Genomic DNA, 15,815 nt, shown 5'->3' with positions numbered 1-15,815 from the left:
ACAGGCCCCTGGGAGTCTGTAAGTAACTAAACGGCTGTAGGATTCGCAGAATCCTAGACGATGAGGGAAACACACGGGTATGATTTGAACCGCTCTGGCCACCACCAACTTGTCACACTGTCTGAAATTCCTATCAACACTTTCTCAGGTTCAGACCTTGATCTAAGGGATTGCTGGTCTCAGTGTAACTATGTGCCTTGTAGGAAGGGGATATTGCCCCTGAATAATGGATTAGTGTATGTGATTAATTGGCTGCCAGTTTAGAGACAGCAGAAGATAAGAAAGTGGGACACAGAAGATATAAGTTTTAATGAGGAGAATCTAAAAAAGCACACATTATAACGCAATAGCAATGAGGGCAGTGTGTGTGTGTGTGTGTGTGTGTGTGTGTGTGTGTGTATACCAATATTCTATTGATAGAGTTATATATATATCTTTGAAATCTATATAGGAAGTTTTATATACAGAGAGATTCATTAAAGAATTGCTCGTGTGATTATGGAGGCTGAGAAGTCCCACAATGTGCTGTCTGCAAGCTGGAGACCCAAGCTGGAGACCCTGCAAGCTGGTGGTATAGTTCAGTCCAAGTCCAAAGGTCTGGGAACCAGAAGGTTGGTGGTCCCAGGCCAAGGGCAGGAGAAAACCAATGTTCCAGCTCAGCCAGTCAGGCAGAGTTAATTCTCCCAATCTCCAATTTTTGTTCTATTCAGACCCTCAAGGGATTGGATAGATTCCACCCACACTGGGGAGAGGATCTGCTTTACTTAGTCTATGGATTCAAATGCTAATTTCATCCAGAAACACCCTCACAAATTCACCTAGAAATAATGTGGAGCCTAATCTCTGGGCACACTGTGATCCAGTCAAATTAACACATAAAATTAACCATTACAGGCAGGCTGCAATAGAAATGCAAACCAGGAGAAAACACTGAGGTGCTAAGTGCACAGATCTGGAGGAATCCAAGAGTAGGATTAGGGACTAGGAATCACAACCTTTGCCCCCTTCACATTATCTGGGCTTTAACCTTGAACAAGCATTTTGAGGAATTCAGTGACCCAAGAGTCCTCTCAGGGTTCAGACGCATATTTCCAGGCCCACAAAACCAGTCGGTACCACTGAGATGCATTTTGTGGAATGGAACGGAGGATGTAAGAGAAAGTACAAATCAGCTGGAGGGCTGTTCTGCTACTTACAAGTTAATGTCCTTGAGTTCTATAAATGTCAGGTCCCTCATAAAATGGAGATAACACCCCCCCCCCCCTTTTAGGGTTGTTTTACTAACAGAATGACTAACGAGTGATAAACATTCAACCTATGTGAGCTGTTTTAATCACTGCCATAATACACACACACACACACACACACACACATAAAAGCATGGACCTTGGCCAAAGTCAACATCTCATTCTCATTGGCTAATATTCAGTACCTATGTTCAAAGATCTAGTCTTTGCTTTGTTGACAAACATTTGATCAGCTGCTTAGTAGCATGGGGACAGAAAGGTGATGCATTGATTCTCAGCTGACCTTGTGCTAGCACCAATATGAATTAGTTAATGCCAGGAGTTACTCAGTAATGTAGGAATTAACCAGGACTGCACTTAAAACCAAACTCCATGTGTCTTTAAATAAAGTTGAGGGGCGCCTGGGTGGCTCAGTCGGTTAAGCGTCCGACTTCGGCTCAGGTCATGATCTCACGGTCCGTGAGTTCGAGCCCCGCGTCGGGCTCTGTGCTGACGGCTCAGAGCCTGGAGCCCGTTTCAGATTCTGTGTCTCCCTCTCTCTCTGACCCTCCCCTGCTCATGCTCTCTGTCTCAAAAATAAATAAACGTTAAAAAAATTAAATAAAGTTGAAAACAACCTAAGGTGATCTGTGGATTATGTTCTTCCACAAATTGCTGGATTTTTTTGGTGCCAACAGCAGGTACTGAATATTTAAGGGTATGTAAGAGAACCTGTGAGCATTTTGTGTATTTCTCTAACAAATGCCGTAACTATATACAAATGATTTAGATGTTATTATTTCATATTAGTTGTGCTTTTCCACACAAACTGCACACAGTATCAGCCACATGATTCAGTTTGCCAACATGTTTGGGAATAGTAACTCTCAACTCGTGGCACCCAGCTCAGCTGGAGCAGAATCACCTGGTAGGTTGGCTAAAGACATTCTTCACCCTGTGCTACACCCCACAACATAATGAATCAGAATTTCTGAAAATGGGGCCCAGGAGTTTTCATGTTTAACAAGCTCCTTAGGGGCGCCCGGCTGGCTCCATCAGTAAAGTATGCGATGCTTGATTCTGGCTTGTGACTTCAAGCCCCATGTTGGGCATAGAGCTTACCTTAACCTAACCAAAAAAACAAGCTCCCTAGATAATTCTTACTCAGAGTGAAGTTTAGAACATATTGAGTGTAAGGCAGAAGACAGAGTGGTCACTTGATATTACCCTTAGCCTCTCCTTTACCACAATCTTTTGCCTTTAAACTATTATTGACCCTGTCAAAATTTAGTCTCTTTCTTTGCCCTATTTAAGAACAATCTGGGGGGCACCTGGGTGGCTCATTTGGTTGAGTGTTCGACTTCAGCTCAGGTCATGATCTCACAGTTTGTGGGTTGGAGCCCCACCTCGGGCTCTGTGCTGACAGCTCAGAGCCTGGATGGAGCCTGTTTCGATCCTGTGTCTCCCTCTCTCTCTGCCCCACCCCTGCTTGTGCTCTGTCTCTCAAAAATGAATAAACATTAAAAAATTTTTTTTCAAAAAAGAACCATTTGATTAATATAATCATTCTAAAAATTAAATACCTTTCAGTGCCTTCAGGTCAGCATTCTGGATTCAATTTAATTGTAGATAATGAAAGAGGAGAAACACAGGGGAAAAGTTGAGTTATTTGAGTTGAGTTACTGGAAGGCTCTGATTCGCGAGCGGAGGTCACTTCTCTGCATTATTCCTACCCCAAGCGTAGTTCTTAGAAGGAAGCTGCTCCGTGTAGTCCCCCCACCCACACCCCCTACAGCCTCCCTGCACCACGCTCACCACCACATGCTGTGGACAGGCCTTGCACACAGTGTCCTGCATACGTCATGATTATGCTCGTCGTTTCTCAGTCCGGGAACCGTCCGGCTGTCCCTAACCGTACGCTTTCGGGGGACGACGGCCAGGGTTGACTTTTTTTTCTTGTTCTCCATGTTATGTTTGTTCTGACCGTATTTCCTGAGCTGCACTTTTAGGTCTACTGATCCTAATATGAAAAAAACTGAACTTATATTTTATATTTTCTTCTCACTTTTCTTGTAATTCATTTTTACTGTAGTTTGCAAACGCACAGCTGTGCAACACATTTTTTTCAATAATGCTTCCCGAAAGATAGCTTGCAAAGCACTGCCGTCCACCATGTTCCTTTAAACAAATTCAGACAAAACACAGCTCTACTCCAGCATGTTCTCACCTGCTAAACAGTAGGGGGTTGTCCTAGGTCACCCATGAGCTTCCTCTAGCTCTGCAGTTCTCTGTGGATACAGTTATATCTCATTTTCCTACAGGTGACAAACTTTTATGTTCCAAGTGGACTTCCTGCTGTCCAGTCGCTCCTCTACACCATCTCTCCCACTGTGAGACTGTGTGGGTTTAAGGAATAAAGAGCATTTTAATAATAGCGCAATCAAAATGTAATTAACAAAGGTAATTTGGCACCCAAAATATTATGTAATACACATCAAAGATAAAAATCTAGATATTTTTACCATCTGCTACTTTGGATTCTCACTTCTCTCCTCCACTGAGATTTAAATGTTCGTATCCATATATTGAAGTATGCATTTCTTTCTGATCTCCTTGTATTTGCCTCATCATCACATGTCTCGCACTGGATTTTAATCATTTGTGTCACATGAGGCTTCCTTGCTAGATTTTTAGCTTCACAAGAATGGAGATCATCTTTGTCTTAACCACTAGGTCCTAGGGTTCGGTCTCTGACATATTAATAAGTATGTATGGGGGCGCCTGAGTGGCTCAGTCAGTTAAGTGTCCGACTTCAACTTAGGTCATGATCTCATGGTTCGTGGGTTTGGGACCCGTGTCGGGTTCTGTGCTGCCAGCTCAGGGCCAGGAGCCTGCTTCGGATTCTGTGTCTCTCTCTCTCCCAAAAAATGAATAAGTATTAAAAAAATTAAAATAACTAAATAAATATGTATTGGAATAAGGGAGTGAATGGAAGAATGAATGAATTTCTTAGTGGTAGAACCATGGATTAGGCTTTCATTTCTTTATAGTCTTTATATTTCTTGCCCATTACTTTTTTTTTTTTTGGTTCTATAATCTCTGAGCATAAATTTTATAGTTTGAATAGAATCTAAGATTTCAGGTGTGTTCAGAGAGCCACGGTTACAATACCTCTTAATTCCCTCAACTCAGCATTTTTTTAATGCCGAATCCCCAATACAATTGTCTGCAAGTCCTATTCTGATGGCCGTCAACATCTCACTTCCTGCTTCAGATTAGCTCCGTGAATTTTCCTTTTACATTTTTTATTGATGGTTGTATCACATCCCTGCCGCTTGTACTGCATAAGCATTTTTTTAAAAAAATTTTTATTTAGCCAGCAGGGGCTTAAAAAGCAAAGTATCTTAAGAAATTATTTTCTGCTCCAGAGAAAATGTGGACAAAGTAAGTTTAAAGAGAGATCCAGTTACGTCAACTTCTGTCTCTGAGAATTGGATCCCCGGAATTGGTTCTCCAGGTCTCCCTGCTTCACACTGAATGTCTGACCAGGTTTTCCTTTTTGGATCTATACCGCTTGGATTAAGTGAGGGATGACCTCACAACATGTATTTCTTCCAGTGCTTCCTCAGCACGCTGACCCCCTGAAAGTTGTGGAATGTCTTCTTTGTGTGCTGGTAGGGACCATCTGGCTAGCTGTACATAAACAAGTTTCAACATATGGGCCATAACACATACGTGGCTCTGCACTACTCGTGCAGAAAATTAAGAAAAGGTTGCTCTCTTGACACGAGAAGTTCATGTAAAAGAAGCAGCACCGTGCAGTGGAGCGCCTGCCCTACGCTGCACACGGGAGACCTTACTTCCAGCCCCTTCTGTCCCACTCACGGAGCATGTCACTTGATCGCACCAACTTTCCTTGACTGTCTCCTCCGAAAATTAAAAAGGAAGCCAAGGGAACTCTGGCCTTCCACTCTCCCTGTCCTTTCTCTCCCTCCTTTCTGTCCTTCTTTCCTTCCTATTAAGAACATTTATTACACGCCTCCTATATATGTTGCAAGCACAATGCTAAGTGCTGGGCATATTGGTGAGGAAAACAGACACGGTCCCTGCCCTTGAAGAATTACTAAACCATGATGGAGACACACATTAAATAAATCTTTGAAAACAGAAGTATTCTGAGTAGAGGGGGAAAGCGTGTGTGAAGGTCCTGGGATGGGAAGCCTAGACTGTTTAAAAACTGCAGGATTTATGGGGTGCCTGGGTGGCTGATTCGGTTAGGCATTCCACTCTTGGCTTTGGCTCAGGTCATGATCTCACAGCTCGTGAGTTCGCGCTCCAGGTCGGGCTCTGTGCTGACAGTAAGGAGCCTGCTGGGGAGTCTCTCTCTCTCTTCTTCTCTCTCTGTCCCTCCCCTGTTCACGTGCTCTCTCTGTCTCTCTCTCAAAATAAAAAAATAAACTTGAAACATAAATAAGTATAAATAAATAATGCAGGATTTGTAAACATTTCTATCCATTAAGTTGAGGACTCAGTTGACAGTCAAAATGCCGCAAGGAAAATTCCTACCACCGCCAGATGGGAATTCAAACAATCATTACATTAGCATAAACTATCTATAAAATGGCCTGAATTTTCTATTCATATTGTTGATATCATGCCTGTAATCAATGAATCTAATAAAACTCCATGAAAATATGATCATCGAAAACATACACACGCATCTCAAGCACATGAAACTGTGGTAAAGGCTTTAAGAATTATGAAACAGTTTCCAGAAAACCTAGGAACTCTATGAGTACCCCTGTTTAATATTTACATAACTAAACTAAACACGAGGTAAGAGACATTCAGTTACAGCTTTCGAGCACTCTCCTTCCCGAGCACCATTTTGCAATACCCAGCCTTGCAGGGTGACAGCTGACACTCTTGAGTGAGTCGAGAGATAAGTCCTAACAGTCATTCTCGCTGAACAGTCATAAAATATGTGTACAGTGCTTATCTCAGTGATTCTCCCAATTCTTGGTTAAAACAAAAGCTGTGCCTTTGGCACAAACGTTGTCCTGTGTGGAATAGTATAAATTGTTTGATATTTCTGTCATTCTCTCTCGGCTTCTACCTTTCCCTTTCAATTGGCCGCCATGCGTGTAAAAGCACGTGTGGCCAGAGAGTTCAATCACCAGGCATTCAAGTCAGGCATGATAAAGAGCCAATGTGAATGTCAGAATTTCAAAAATTAAACCCATTTGAGAACCTGAATCAATCCAGTTAACCATAATGCCTTGTCTTGTGCTACAGGAAGGAAACCGGTCATTCCTTCCAAACTGCCATGGCCCTCCCTAAATGATATGGTGACCATCTGGGGAACGTCTCCCTTCAACCTGATGGCACACTCCTTAAAAGTAAGGACTTGCACTATCCATCTTTGATCCCTCTATGTCCACAATGCTGAATGTCGCAGAAGCCCAATAAATGCCCATTAATCAAATCAAGGACCCAACAGTCATTCGTAAAAAAAAAAAAAAAAAAAAAAAAAAAGTGACAAGTGACATGCAGTGAATTACAGACTGTCTTAACTACCTGTTAGGATTTCAGCAGAACCTACAAAGCTTGCCCTTTTGCGAGTCTACAGACAGCAATATTTATGACAGCAGACCTTCAATTAAAAATCATTACTTAAGTTGCTTTATTACAGCTACAAATAAACTTTATTTGATGTAATGTAATAAAACATTTTCAAATTTAACAACATTTATCTGACCAGAATAATTTAAATTATGAATGTAAGTATATACAGTCACTTTAGCAAATCTGCGGTTCAGGAATTTGTACAAGCTTTGTCTGAAGCCCACCTCCCCTTCCAGACCCTTCTTTGTGTCTGGTGAGAGGCAACGTCAGTGAGAGCGGAAGAAATCCATAATCCACGTTACCCACGTTGCCCACAATCCAAATCCATAATTCCACATTTTCCAGTGAGAGAACGGCCACATTTCTTGTAGGAAAATAATTTTCTCTGTCAGTTCTCTTTTATCAAATGAAGGTTTGTGTTCGCTCTTTCCCCTCGGAGGTACCCTTCTGGTCAGCCATCTTCCTGTCTCATTACGTATTACATCGTACTGTTAAAAAAAAAAAAATACCATCCACAAAGGGGCCTCTTCTGTTTCCTGACCTGCCCTTAACATCTACCACCCTGGGGAGAGAGAGGAAAGAAGAACAGAATTGGCCAGGCACACATTTGTTTTAGGATACAGAGAACACAAAAAACAAATCCTCCTGAAGGAACGGAATGGTATTCGGAGTGTTTCCCAGCAGCGGCCCCAGCGACGTCCAACTCGCACCACTCACTTTAATACAGCGCTGCCCAAGAAGAATTAACATACTGATGCTCTGTCTCTGAAAGCATCAGAACCTTTCATGGAAACCCCATTATTCCCACACTTCCTCCCCAGAAGAACACAGTTATGGACGAGCCCGGGAGCCCACTGCATCGGTGAGAACCCGAGGGCCAAAAGTTCTGTGCCAGTAACCGTGCTTGTATACAGTACAGTTAGGTAGCACTCCCTCTTCGTCCAGGTACACATCCTTCCTCTCAGAAGGAATCCCCTTCATCTCTTAGGACCCTTCAGAAGAAGTGTGAGTGCAAGAAAAAGCTTTATTCAGGTTTTAGGATTCTCTCCATCCTGAGATCTGTTCCTGAGTTAAACCGTGACAATCAATGAGTTAACAAAGAAAAGTACATTGGTGGGGAAGTGACAGGAATCCTGCAAAAAAAGCGAAAACTATTTGACAGAAGCTTTAAACCAGACACTGCTCTGGGAAATCATTTATATTAGCTGATGACGGGATTCTGTTTTCTAACACAGACATGCAACATATTCAACACTACGCTTACCACAGTTTGCTTGGAAATACACCCTTCTGTCCTACCACAAAATACATTCTGTCTCGTGAGTGATTCCTGAATATTCACCACAATGCCTAGACTCGGAAGCATGGGAAGTGAGCATTGGAACTTTCTTCTGTTTGTATGGACTTGGACACACGCACAGCACCAGAAACTGTTTCCTTTCTGAGACTCAACTCTGTTTGTATGCTTTAGTGCTGAGCCGATCTGGCTGTCTTGAACTGAGCACTATTTTCATTGGCACACAAGAGCACTGATCCACAGAAGAAGAGGAGAGGTCACCATCTCCCTCCTAATATGCTTTGTACAACAGATCACCCTGCTTGTCACGTGTCAGCCATCCCAGGAAAGGACAAAGCCACGCTCCATTCCGCAGTCTCAGCAAAGGATTGCATTGTTTCCACCTCTGTCTTGCCTGGTTTATTTCGTCTCCGCTATTCCGCTTTTGATCATGAATCATGACTTTTTTTTCTACAGCAGTCAGAGTTTTGTCTATAAAGAGAAAGAGACAGAGAGAGAGAGAGAGAGAGAAGACAAGAAAATGATTTAGCAGAACCGTAAATGTGAGGTTTCGTTTTGTGGTGGGTGGATTCACTTTTTACAGCATTCGGTAATTTGAATCAGTTATGGCTTTTAAGGGGTTATAGGAGCTTTTCTAAAAGGGAAGAAAGGGTGCTGTGGCTCTTTTCATAAATTTTATGACTTCTATAAGTTGCCGGGGCCTTAATATATTTGCAAATCAGCCCCGGATAACCCATTTAGAAATTCACTTTGATAATACAGCTGTAGGCAAAGATGCCTCCACTCTCGAAAATCCCTGCAAAATACTATTGTACGTGCCCCGCATGAAAAGGATAATGATGACCGCTTATGAGAAGTGTTCCTCCCTTCGAGCCTAGGGGGGTGCTTCATAGAAAGACAAGTGTACAAAGGCCAGGAAACCCCATCTCCCTCACCTCCTTCCTCCCGGATTCACGGAACTGGCATGAGTCACGGAGGAGTCTTGGCCAACGGCTGAGGACAAGACTCTTTCTCCTTGGTGTAGAGCCACATTCCCTCCAGGTCCACACTCCCCTAACTCTTTACCTTCAAAGGACTCAACTTACTGAACACCACATGTGAGCTTGAGACCTAAGTCTATCGGGGTTGTGGGGACCGGCCCTGCACCCCTGGGCTTTGCCTCCCCATCTCATCGACAGTGCTACTCTCACTTGGTTCTCAAAACTGGGCAGATGGGTTTGCCTGGTGGCAGGCTCAGTTTCTCCAGAAGACACCGTCTCTTGCTTTGTCCGTCACCTCACGGAATGGTGCCTAAAGAGAAGCGCCACACTTCAGCTCAAACCCGCAGCCCTAGGCTCCTGGGTTTGTGGGGACAGGCACCGGAGACAGGCCGTGTCCCTGATGATGCTCCACGCCTATTCTTGGCCTGGGGCCTTGGCTGGTTCTCCGCACAGAGGGGAGACTGCACTTCTCTGCAGCTCAGCTCGGCTCACATCGGTTCGGGAAACGGACCGAATCCCTCCAGTCCTCAAGCCGTAGCACCATCTCCCAGGCCCCCCTTCCCTTGCCACCCGCCTACCAGCCAACTACCAAATGTTCAGACATCCTTGGCCTCTTTCCTGTCTCAATACCACCCTTCTCATGTGGGCCCTTTGGCAGGAGACCTCACGTTCATATTGGTCTCTTAACCCATCTCCCGTCCCCTATTGTGAAGCCCCATCTACACTGCAGTCCTGCTCTCACTCCTGTTCAAAAGCCTTCATCTCACCTCCTACCTGCCTGGACCTCCGTGCTGACTCTACCCAGCTTCCAGGTAGTGCTGAAGACCTGCCCCAGTTTCCTTATCTACCTCCCTCCACATCTGTGCCCCTGTGTCTACACTGTCCCGTCTGCTATGAGTAGACTCAGCCCTACTTCCACCCCTGCCATTCCTTCTTGTTAAATTCCTGCTCTTTATTCATGGCCCACTCCAACTACCACCTCTTTCAGGATTTCTCTCTAAAACATTCCCCCAAGGCTTATTTTTCTTGTATACCCATCTGTACCGTTTGATGTTATTTGGTGCAGTGTGTATCTACTCAGAAAACAAAACAGTATGTTAGAAAAAGCATGAGAGGCCAATTGCCCGCCTTTCCTATTTTATTTTTTTTTAAATGCTTGTTTCTTTTTTGAGAGAGAGAGAGAAAGACCGAGCACGAGCGGGGGAGGGGCAGAGAGAGGGAGACACAGAATTTGAAGCAGGCTCCAGGCTCTGCGCTGTCAGCACAGAGCCCAAAGTGGGACTCAAACCCACAGACCTGAGCCGAGATCACGCCCTGAGCCGGAGTCGGATGCTTAACCGACTAAGCCACCCAGGTGCCCCATTGCCTTTCCTATTTTAAAGAGATATTGCAAAGTTAAAATGCAGGTCGCTGCCAAAGCATGACACAAACAAACTGTTATTATTACTAACTGATGATTTAATAAAGAGCCAAATTACAGTTAGTTAACGATGAGGAAACTACTACCATGGGGGTGGGGAGGGAATCCCCGAAACAGCAAACTTTTTGTTCATTTCTGCCATTAAGGCAACGTCCCACCACAGAAACCCAGAATTTCAGGGCCTTCCAGTTTCCACTAGGATCCGTTTTGTTGTTTTGTTGTTGTTTGGTTTTTGTTTTTATCACTGGTTTCCATAAAGAAAAAGCAGAATCACCCTGAACTCCAAAGCCGCAGCGCCAAGCGTGGGGCAGCAGAGACAGAATTCGTAACAGGAACCCAAGATTATTCTGCTATCGCTCACCGCTGAAATCAACAGGATTATAAAAGTCTGTTTTGAAGAGAAAGACACTCTGATCACCAAGGAGAAGAAGGGAGAGGGGAAGGAAGAGCTACATCAGCACAACTCCGTGAAATTCCTTTATATGGAAGTATTTCATACATTGCTTTTCCATATAGTTCACCATAATGGTGTCCAAGAACCAAAGCTGTCACAACGTGACACGTAAAAATAATCGACGGTGATTCAAAGCAAATCCATAGATAAGGTTGTCAAATTAAAAAGAAAAACAAAAGGATCCCTGCTTGTGTCACAGTATCACACTTGGTTTTGTATAACCAGATTCGAACACTTGTGAAAAGGGGACAAAGGTTATAATTTAGAAGTGAATTAAAATTACCAGTGAGGCACACAGAGCTTTTCTCTCTATCCACTCCCTCCATCAAGGAAGATTCCCTACTGCCTGTTGGACTCCTGAGTCTTTCGTTACACTGATCAAGAAAACGGGAAGAAATGGGTAGATATCTGGAAAGAACAATACACAATCTAGTAGACTGTTTACACCGAAAAGGAAGAAAACTATTATGTAGAGGGAAAAAAAAGAGCCAAGAAGGCAGAGTTAGAACGAGAGTAGAACCCAAGCAGCCAGAGAAGGAGGAAAGGGCTGGAGAGACTGGAGGGAGGACCTTGAGTCTACAGGCTGGCCAACAAGTGTAGGTGCTGAATAGAAAGGCAGGGGGTGGAGACAGGATCCTGAGAAGGTTTGCTGTGAGCTATGGATTTGACACTAATCGTTGTTCCAGAAACTCCAGGAGAGTTATGAGTTGTTTGGGTCATCCAGCTAGTGTGTGCCTGAGCGCAAGCATGCAGTGTGGACTGCACGCGTTACTGGTCTCTTACTGGTTACTAGTTACTAGTCTCTGGTTACTAGTCTCTTACTAAACACCACCGCCACATCTCCTGCCACCCTGGCCCACCGGACTATGAGCTTCCAGAAGCAAGGCCCGCTCACCTCCTCATCTTTCCATCCCCCGACGTGCCTGGCGTCATGCCTTGCACAGAACAGGCCTCAAATGTTTCTGGAGAAAACCAGCCACTGGAGAGACTTTACTTCCAGCCTCCACCTTCTGACTCATCTCACCTTGTGTCCCTGGATCAGTCTGTCACTTTGATGATTCCCATTCTCCTATTTACAGAGATTCAGTCAAGAGCTCACGGCTGTCCACACTAGGGCTTTGCAACGTCAGCATTACAGAATCGACGGTGGGGTAATTCTTTGCTGAGGGAGGCTGCCCTTGCATTCCAGGATGTTTAGCAGCATCCCACTAGAGGCCGGTAGGCCCTCCCCTCCCCCAACTGTGACAACCAAAAATGTCTCTAGACACTGTCAAGTGTCCCTTGGGAGCAAAACCAACTCTGGTTGAGAACCACTTGTCTACACTAAGACCCCAAATTCCTGGGGCCAGAATGGAAGAGGCTTCATAATTTCATCTCATGCTACCTTTGAGTTGTCATCTCCAAATCTTGCCCCACCCCAGTGCTCAGCATCAGCCAGACTGTCCTTTGCATAAGGTCCCACACTGCTGCCTTTACATTTCTACTCTCCTTTAGCTATAAATGCTTGATTACTTTCAGAGACATACATGAGACCACATCCTCCAAGGTCTTCCCTGGTCAGGGTTAGGGTGAGCTCTGAGTTATGTTCCTCTGCTTTGAATCCCATAGCTTTTCCTGTTGCCAACTTTCTTTCATTCTTACTACGAACAGGATGAGTGTGCATATGTGTATGTTTATGTTTGGTCTGTCCAATAGAAATATACGCAGGATGGGAAAGATCATGCACTTTCTACATCCTTCTCAATGTATGGCAGAGTTGTAAGCAAGAACTTAAAAAGGAGCCTTCACACATTGGGTGGACTAGAAAGCTGCCTGGTATAGATTCTTTCAATCAGCAGCTATTCCAACTCTCTTATTAGACATTTCCTGAAGTTGGGGCACCTGGGTGACTCGGTCAGTTGAGTGTCCAACACTTGATTTTGGGTCAGGTCACGATCTCATAGTTAGTGAGATCGAGCCCCACATCGGGCTGAGCACTGATAGTGCAGGGCCTGCTTGGGATTCTCTCTCTCCCTCTCTCTCTCTGCCCCACTTCCCTCTCAAAATAAATAAATAAACTTAAAAAAAAAAAGTCCTGAAGTTAACGGATATTTAGGCCAATTATTCCAAATGATTTTCAGATTCTATAATTCTAAATAAAATCAATAACACCAAATCAAACAGAGAGAGATGTAATGAGAGGATAGTGATTTTTCTTAGACCAGGGGACAGCAAACTATGACCTGTGGGCCAAATTCACCTGGCTGCCTGTTTTTGTAAATAAAGTTTTACTGGTACAGGACCGTGCTCATTTGGTTACTTATGTCTATGACTGCTCTCTCACAACAAAGGCAGAGATGAGTAGTTTCAAGAGACCTACAGCTGGCAAAGCCTGACCTACTTACCATCTTTTTCACAGTAAAAGTTCACTGACCCCTGTCTTAGACTAACAGGAAAATAATATCCAAGCCTCCATAAAAAGCTATGGACCCAGAGGCAAGTATGTTCTGTTGGTGAAGTCAGAGAACAGTGGAGCTCCTAGAAGTTTTTAGTCATTGGTGGTGGAGTTGGCGGTGGGTGGCAGGGGGCCGTGGGGGGGGGGGGGGGTGTATGCTAGGTTTGGAGCCTCTGGCACTTTGGTGTCCTCCTGGAGCGGGGCTGCTCCCCTGAGACAGCTGGGAGCAGGAAGGTATCCTTTGCCATGGTTGTTACACATGTTCATATGTGTATATGTTGTCACACGTATTACATAAAGGAATGTAATATATGAAGAGTTCATGGAAGTCAGATTAAGATGATGCACTAGCTCACTGGGGGGCCACCTTAGTCTCTAGCTCTGTTACCTCGTCTGCCAAATGAAGGGCGTGGACAAGATGGCCACGGCGGCCCACGGTTCTCTGGCTGCTCCCTCCCTCCGGGTCGGGTGAAAAGTAGCACCTCCTACTCTCCTGTCCAACACTGCTCTGCTCTCTCTCTCTCACCAGCACCTTCCGTCCTCTCATCCCAATTTCTTCGCCCCCCCAAACAGCTTTCCCACAGGAGGACGTGGCCACTGCCTCAAATTTAAAGCAAAATCGGGTGTGGCCAGCTGAGCGCCCTAAAGAACTCTCCTGTCTCCTTCCTGCTTTACGATGCCAAACCCACCAGGTGCGGGCTGCACAGGGAACACCCACCTCCTTGTCACCGCTGGCCCTGTGCAAATCCCCTTTCAGATCCCAGCACCTACTGCAATCGCTCCTGGGAAGGTCACCGAGGCCTCCTAGACAGACTCAGCAACATTATGGGTTCTCTCCTCCCCCGAAAGGTGGGCAACGCTTCCTAAAAGCTCTTCAGGCTTTCAAGACTCGGCCTCATCCTGGCACGTCCCCATGCTGACCGCTCTCCTTTGTCCCGGCTGCTTCCTTTTAGCCTGTATGAATTTGCTCCCTTTCTCAAACGACTTTATCAGCCAAGGATGAGGTCATCAAAACAGCTTTACTGGATGGAAGAGGAACAGCAGTGAAAGCAATAGTGTTTCAAGGATGGGAGATCCGGGACACGATCTGGATGTCGTTGATGGGAAAAGGATGGGACACAGCACCTTCCTTGTCCCATCACACCGCCTGCAATTCGTCAACAGATCAGTCCTGTCCTCCAGTCCCGCAAAGTACCCGACTTTGGCTTTGGGGATTGGGAATTCTGTTGGGCGGAGGACTGGAGTTCACAGCATTCGCAATTCTGACCCGATCTGCTTGGTAGAACATCAGCTAGCCCTCTGGGATACGCTTCAAGAAGTTCCATGAAAGGGGTTGGGAGGGGGGGGGGGGGGGGGGAGAAAAGGAAAACAGTGATAAACGACCTTACAGCACAAACTCGGGTCTCTCCGGCCTCTCGGCGAGCTTCAGGGCCTCATGCATGCCTGCGGCCGAGAGCTTGCGGTTGATATTCCGGTACTGGCACTGGAGCAGGCTGCGGTAGGTGGTCCTCAGGTCCCGGTTGAAGAAGGCATATATAAAAGGGTTAATGAGGGAGTTTGCATAGCCCAGCCACAGAAATGTCCTCTCCACCCACAGCGGGATGCAGCTGCAGGCGGTGCCGCAGATGAAGGGTCTGGCCGTCGAGAGGAGGAAAAAGGGCAGCCAGCACACGGTGAAAGCCCCGACGATGATCCCCAAGGTGGTGGCCGCTTTCTGCTCCCTCTTAAAGATGGAGATGTTTTTCCTCTCGTGTTTGAGGAGTCTCGAAAGGTTGGCACACTCCTCCACCTCCTTCTGGAGCTTCACCATGCCGTTCAGGGAGATGATGCTGTCGGGCTCCTCGGGGCGAGGGAAGCCGGGGAACTTGTGCTTGGCGGCGCTCTTGCGGGCGGCCTTGTAAATCCGGTAGTACATGAACAGCATGACCGACATGGGGATATAAAATGCCACTGCCGTGGAGTAGATGGTGTAGCCGAAGTCCTGGCTGATCAAGCACACCTTGTCATCGTTGACGTTCTTAGCCCATCCGAAGAGCGGCGGTAACGTGATGGAGGCAGAAAGAAGCCAGACGGAGAGAATCATTTTGGCCATGCACTTCCCATTCTGCCTCACCGGGTACGTGAGCGGCCTCGTGATCCCAAGGTACCTAGGTGAGAAATGGAAAGCGGACATGTGACCCTGGGATCCCACCTGAGCAGCGAGAAGCACGACTGGCCAGGTGTTAGGCTTTACACCCGGCAGTCCATTCCTCGGGACAGCCCTTCAAGGCAGGCACCATTATTCCCATTTTACAGAGAGGCAAACTAAGGCTCCGAGATGTTACCTACTTCTTTCCAGGTCACAATTAGCCCGAGGTACTGCCAGGGGTCAGCGTGGGA

General features: G+C 45.7%; 1 protein-coding gene across 7 annotated transcripts in view; it reads right to left on the bottom strand.

The window, feature by feature from the left end:
• HTR7 (5-hydroxytryptamine receptor 7) overlaps positions 1-15,815 on the bottom strand; it is a 112,873-nt gene that overhangs the window by 21,452 nt on the left and 75,606 nt on the right. For 3 of the 7 annotated variants that reach the window (XR_013550522.2, XR_013550521.2, XR_013550520.2), the window contains exons 2-5: positions 14,825-15,583; positions 3,454-3,622; positions 3,042-3,246; positions 2,810-2,834 (exon numbers count right to left, since the gene is read on the bottom strand). Coding sequence is in view for 3 of the 7 variants with exons in the window: in XM_060642065.3 (XP_060498048.3) it covers positions 8,577-8,619; positions 14,825-15,583 (802 nt within the window). In the remaining 4 variants the exon portion in view is untranslated. Of the gene's footprint in view, positions 1-2,809; positions 2,835-3,041; positions 3,247-3,266; positions 3,623-6,931; positions 8,620-14,819; positions 15,584-15,815 lie in introns of those variants that run through there. The other 4 variants (XR_013550523.2, XM_060642059.3, XM_060642065.3 and 1 more) reach the window with 4 other exon arrangements.

The sequence above is a fragment of the Panthera onca genome, chromosome D2 (genome assembly GCF_046562875.1).
Source record: "Panthera onca isolate mPanOnc1 chromosome D2, mPanOnc1 haplotype 2, whole genome shotgun sequence".
NCBI classification, from domain to species: Eukaryota; Metazoa; Chordata; class Mammalia; order Carnivora; family Felidae; genus Panthera; species Panthera onca.
Note: the sequence above shows the minus strand (reverse complement) of the source record. Positions and strands in the feature narration are given on the sequence as shown.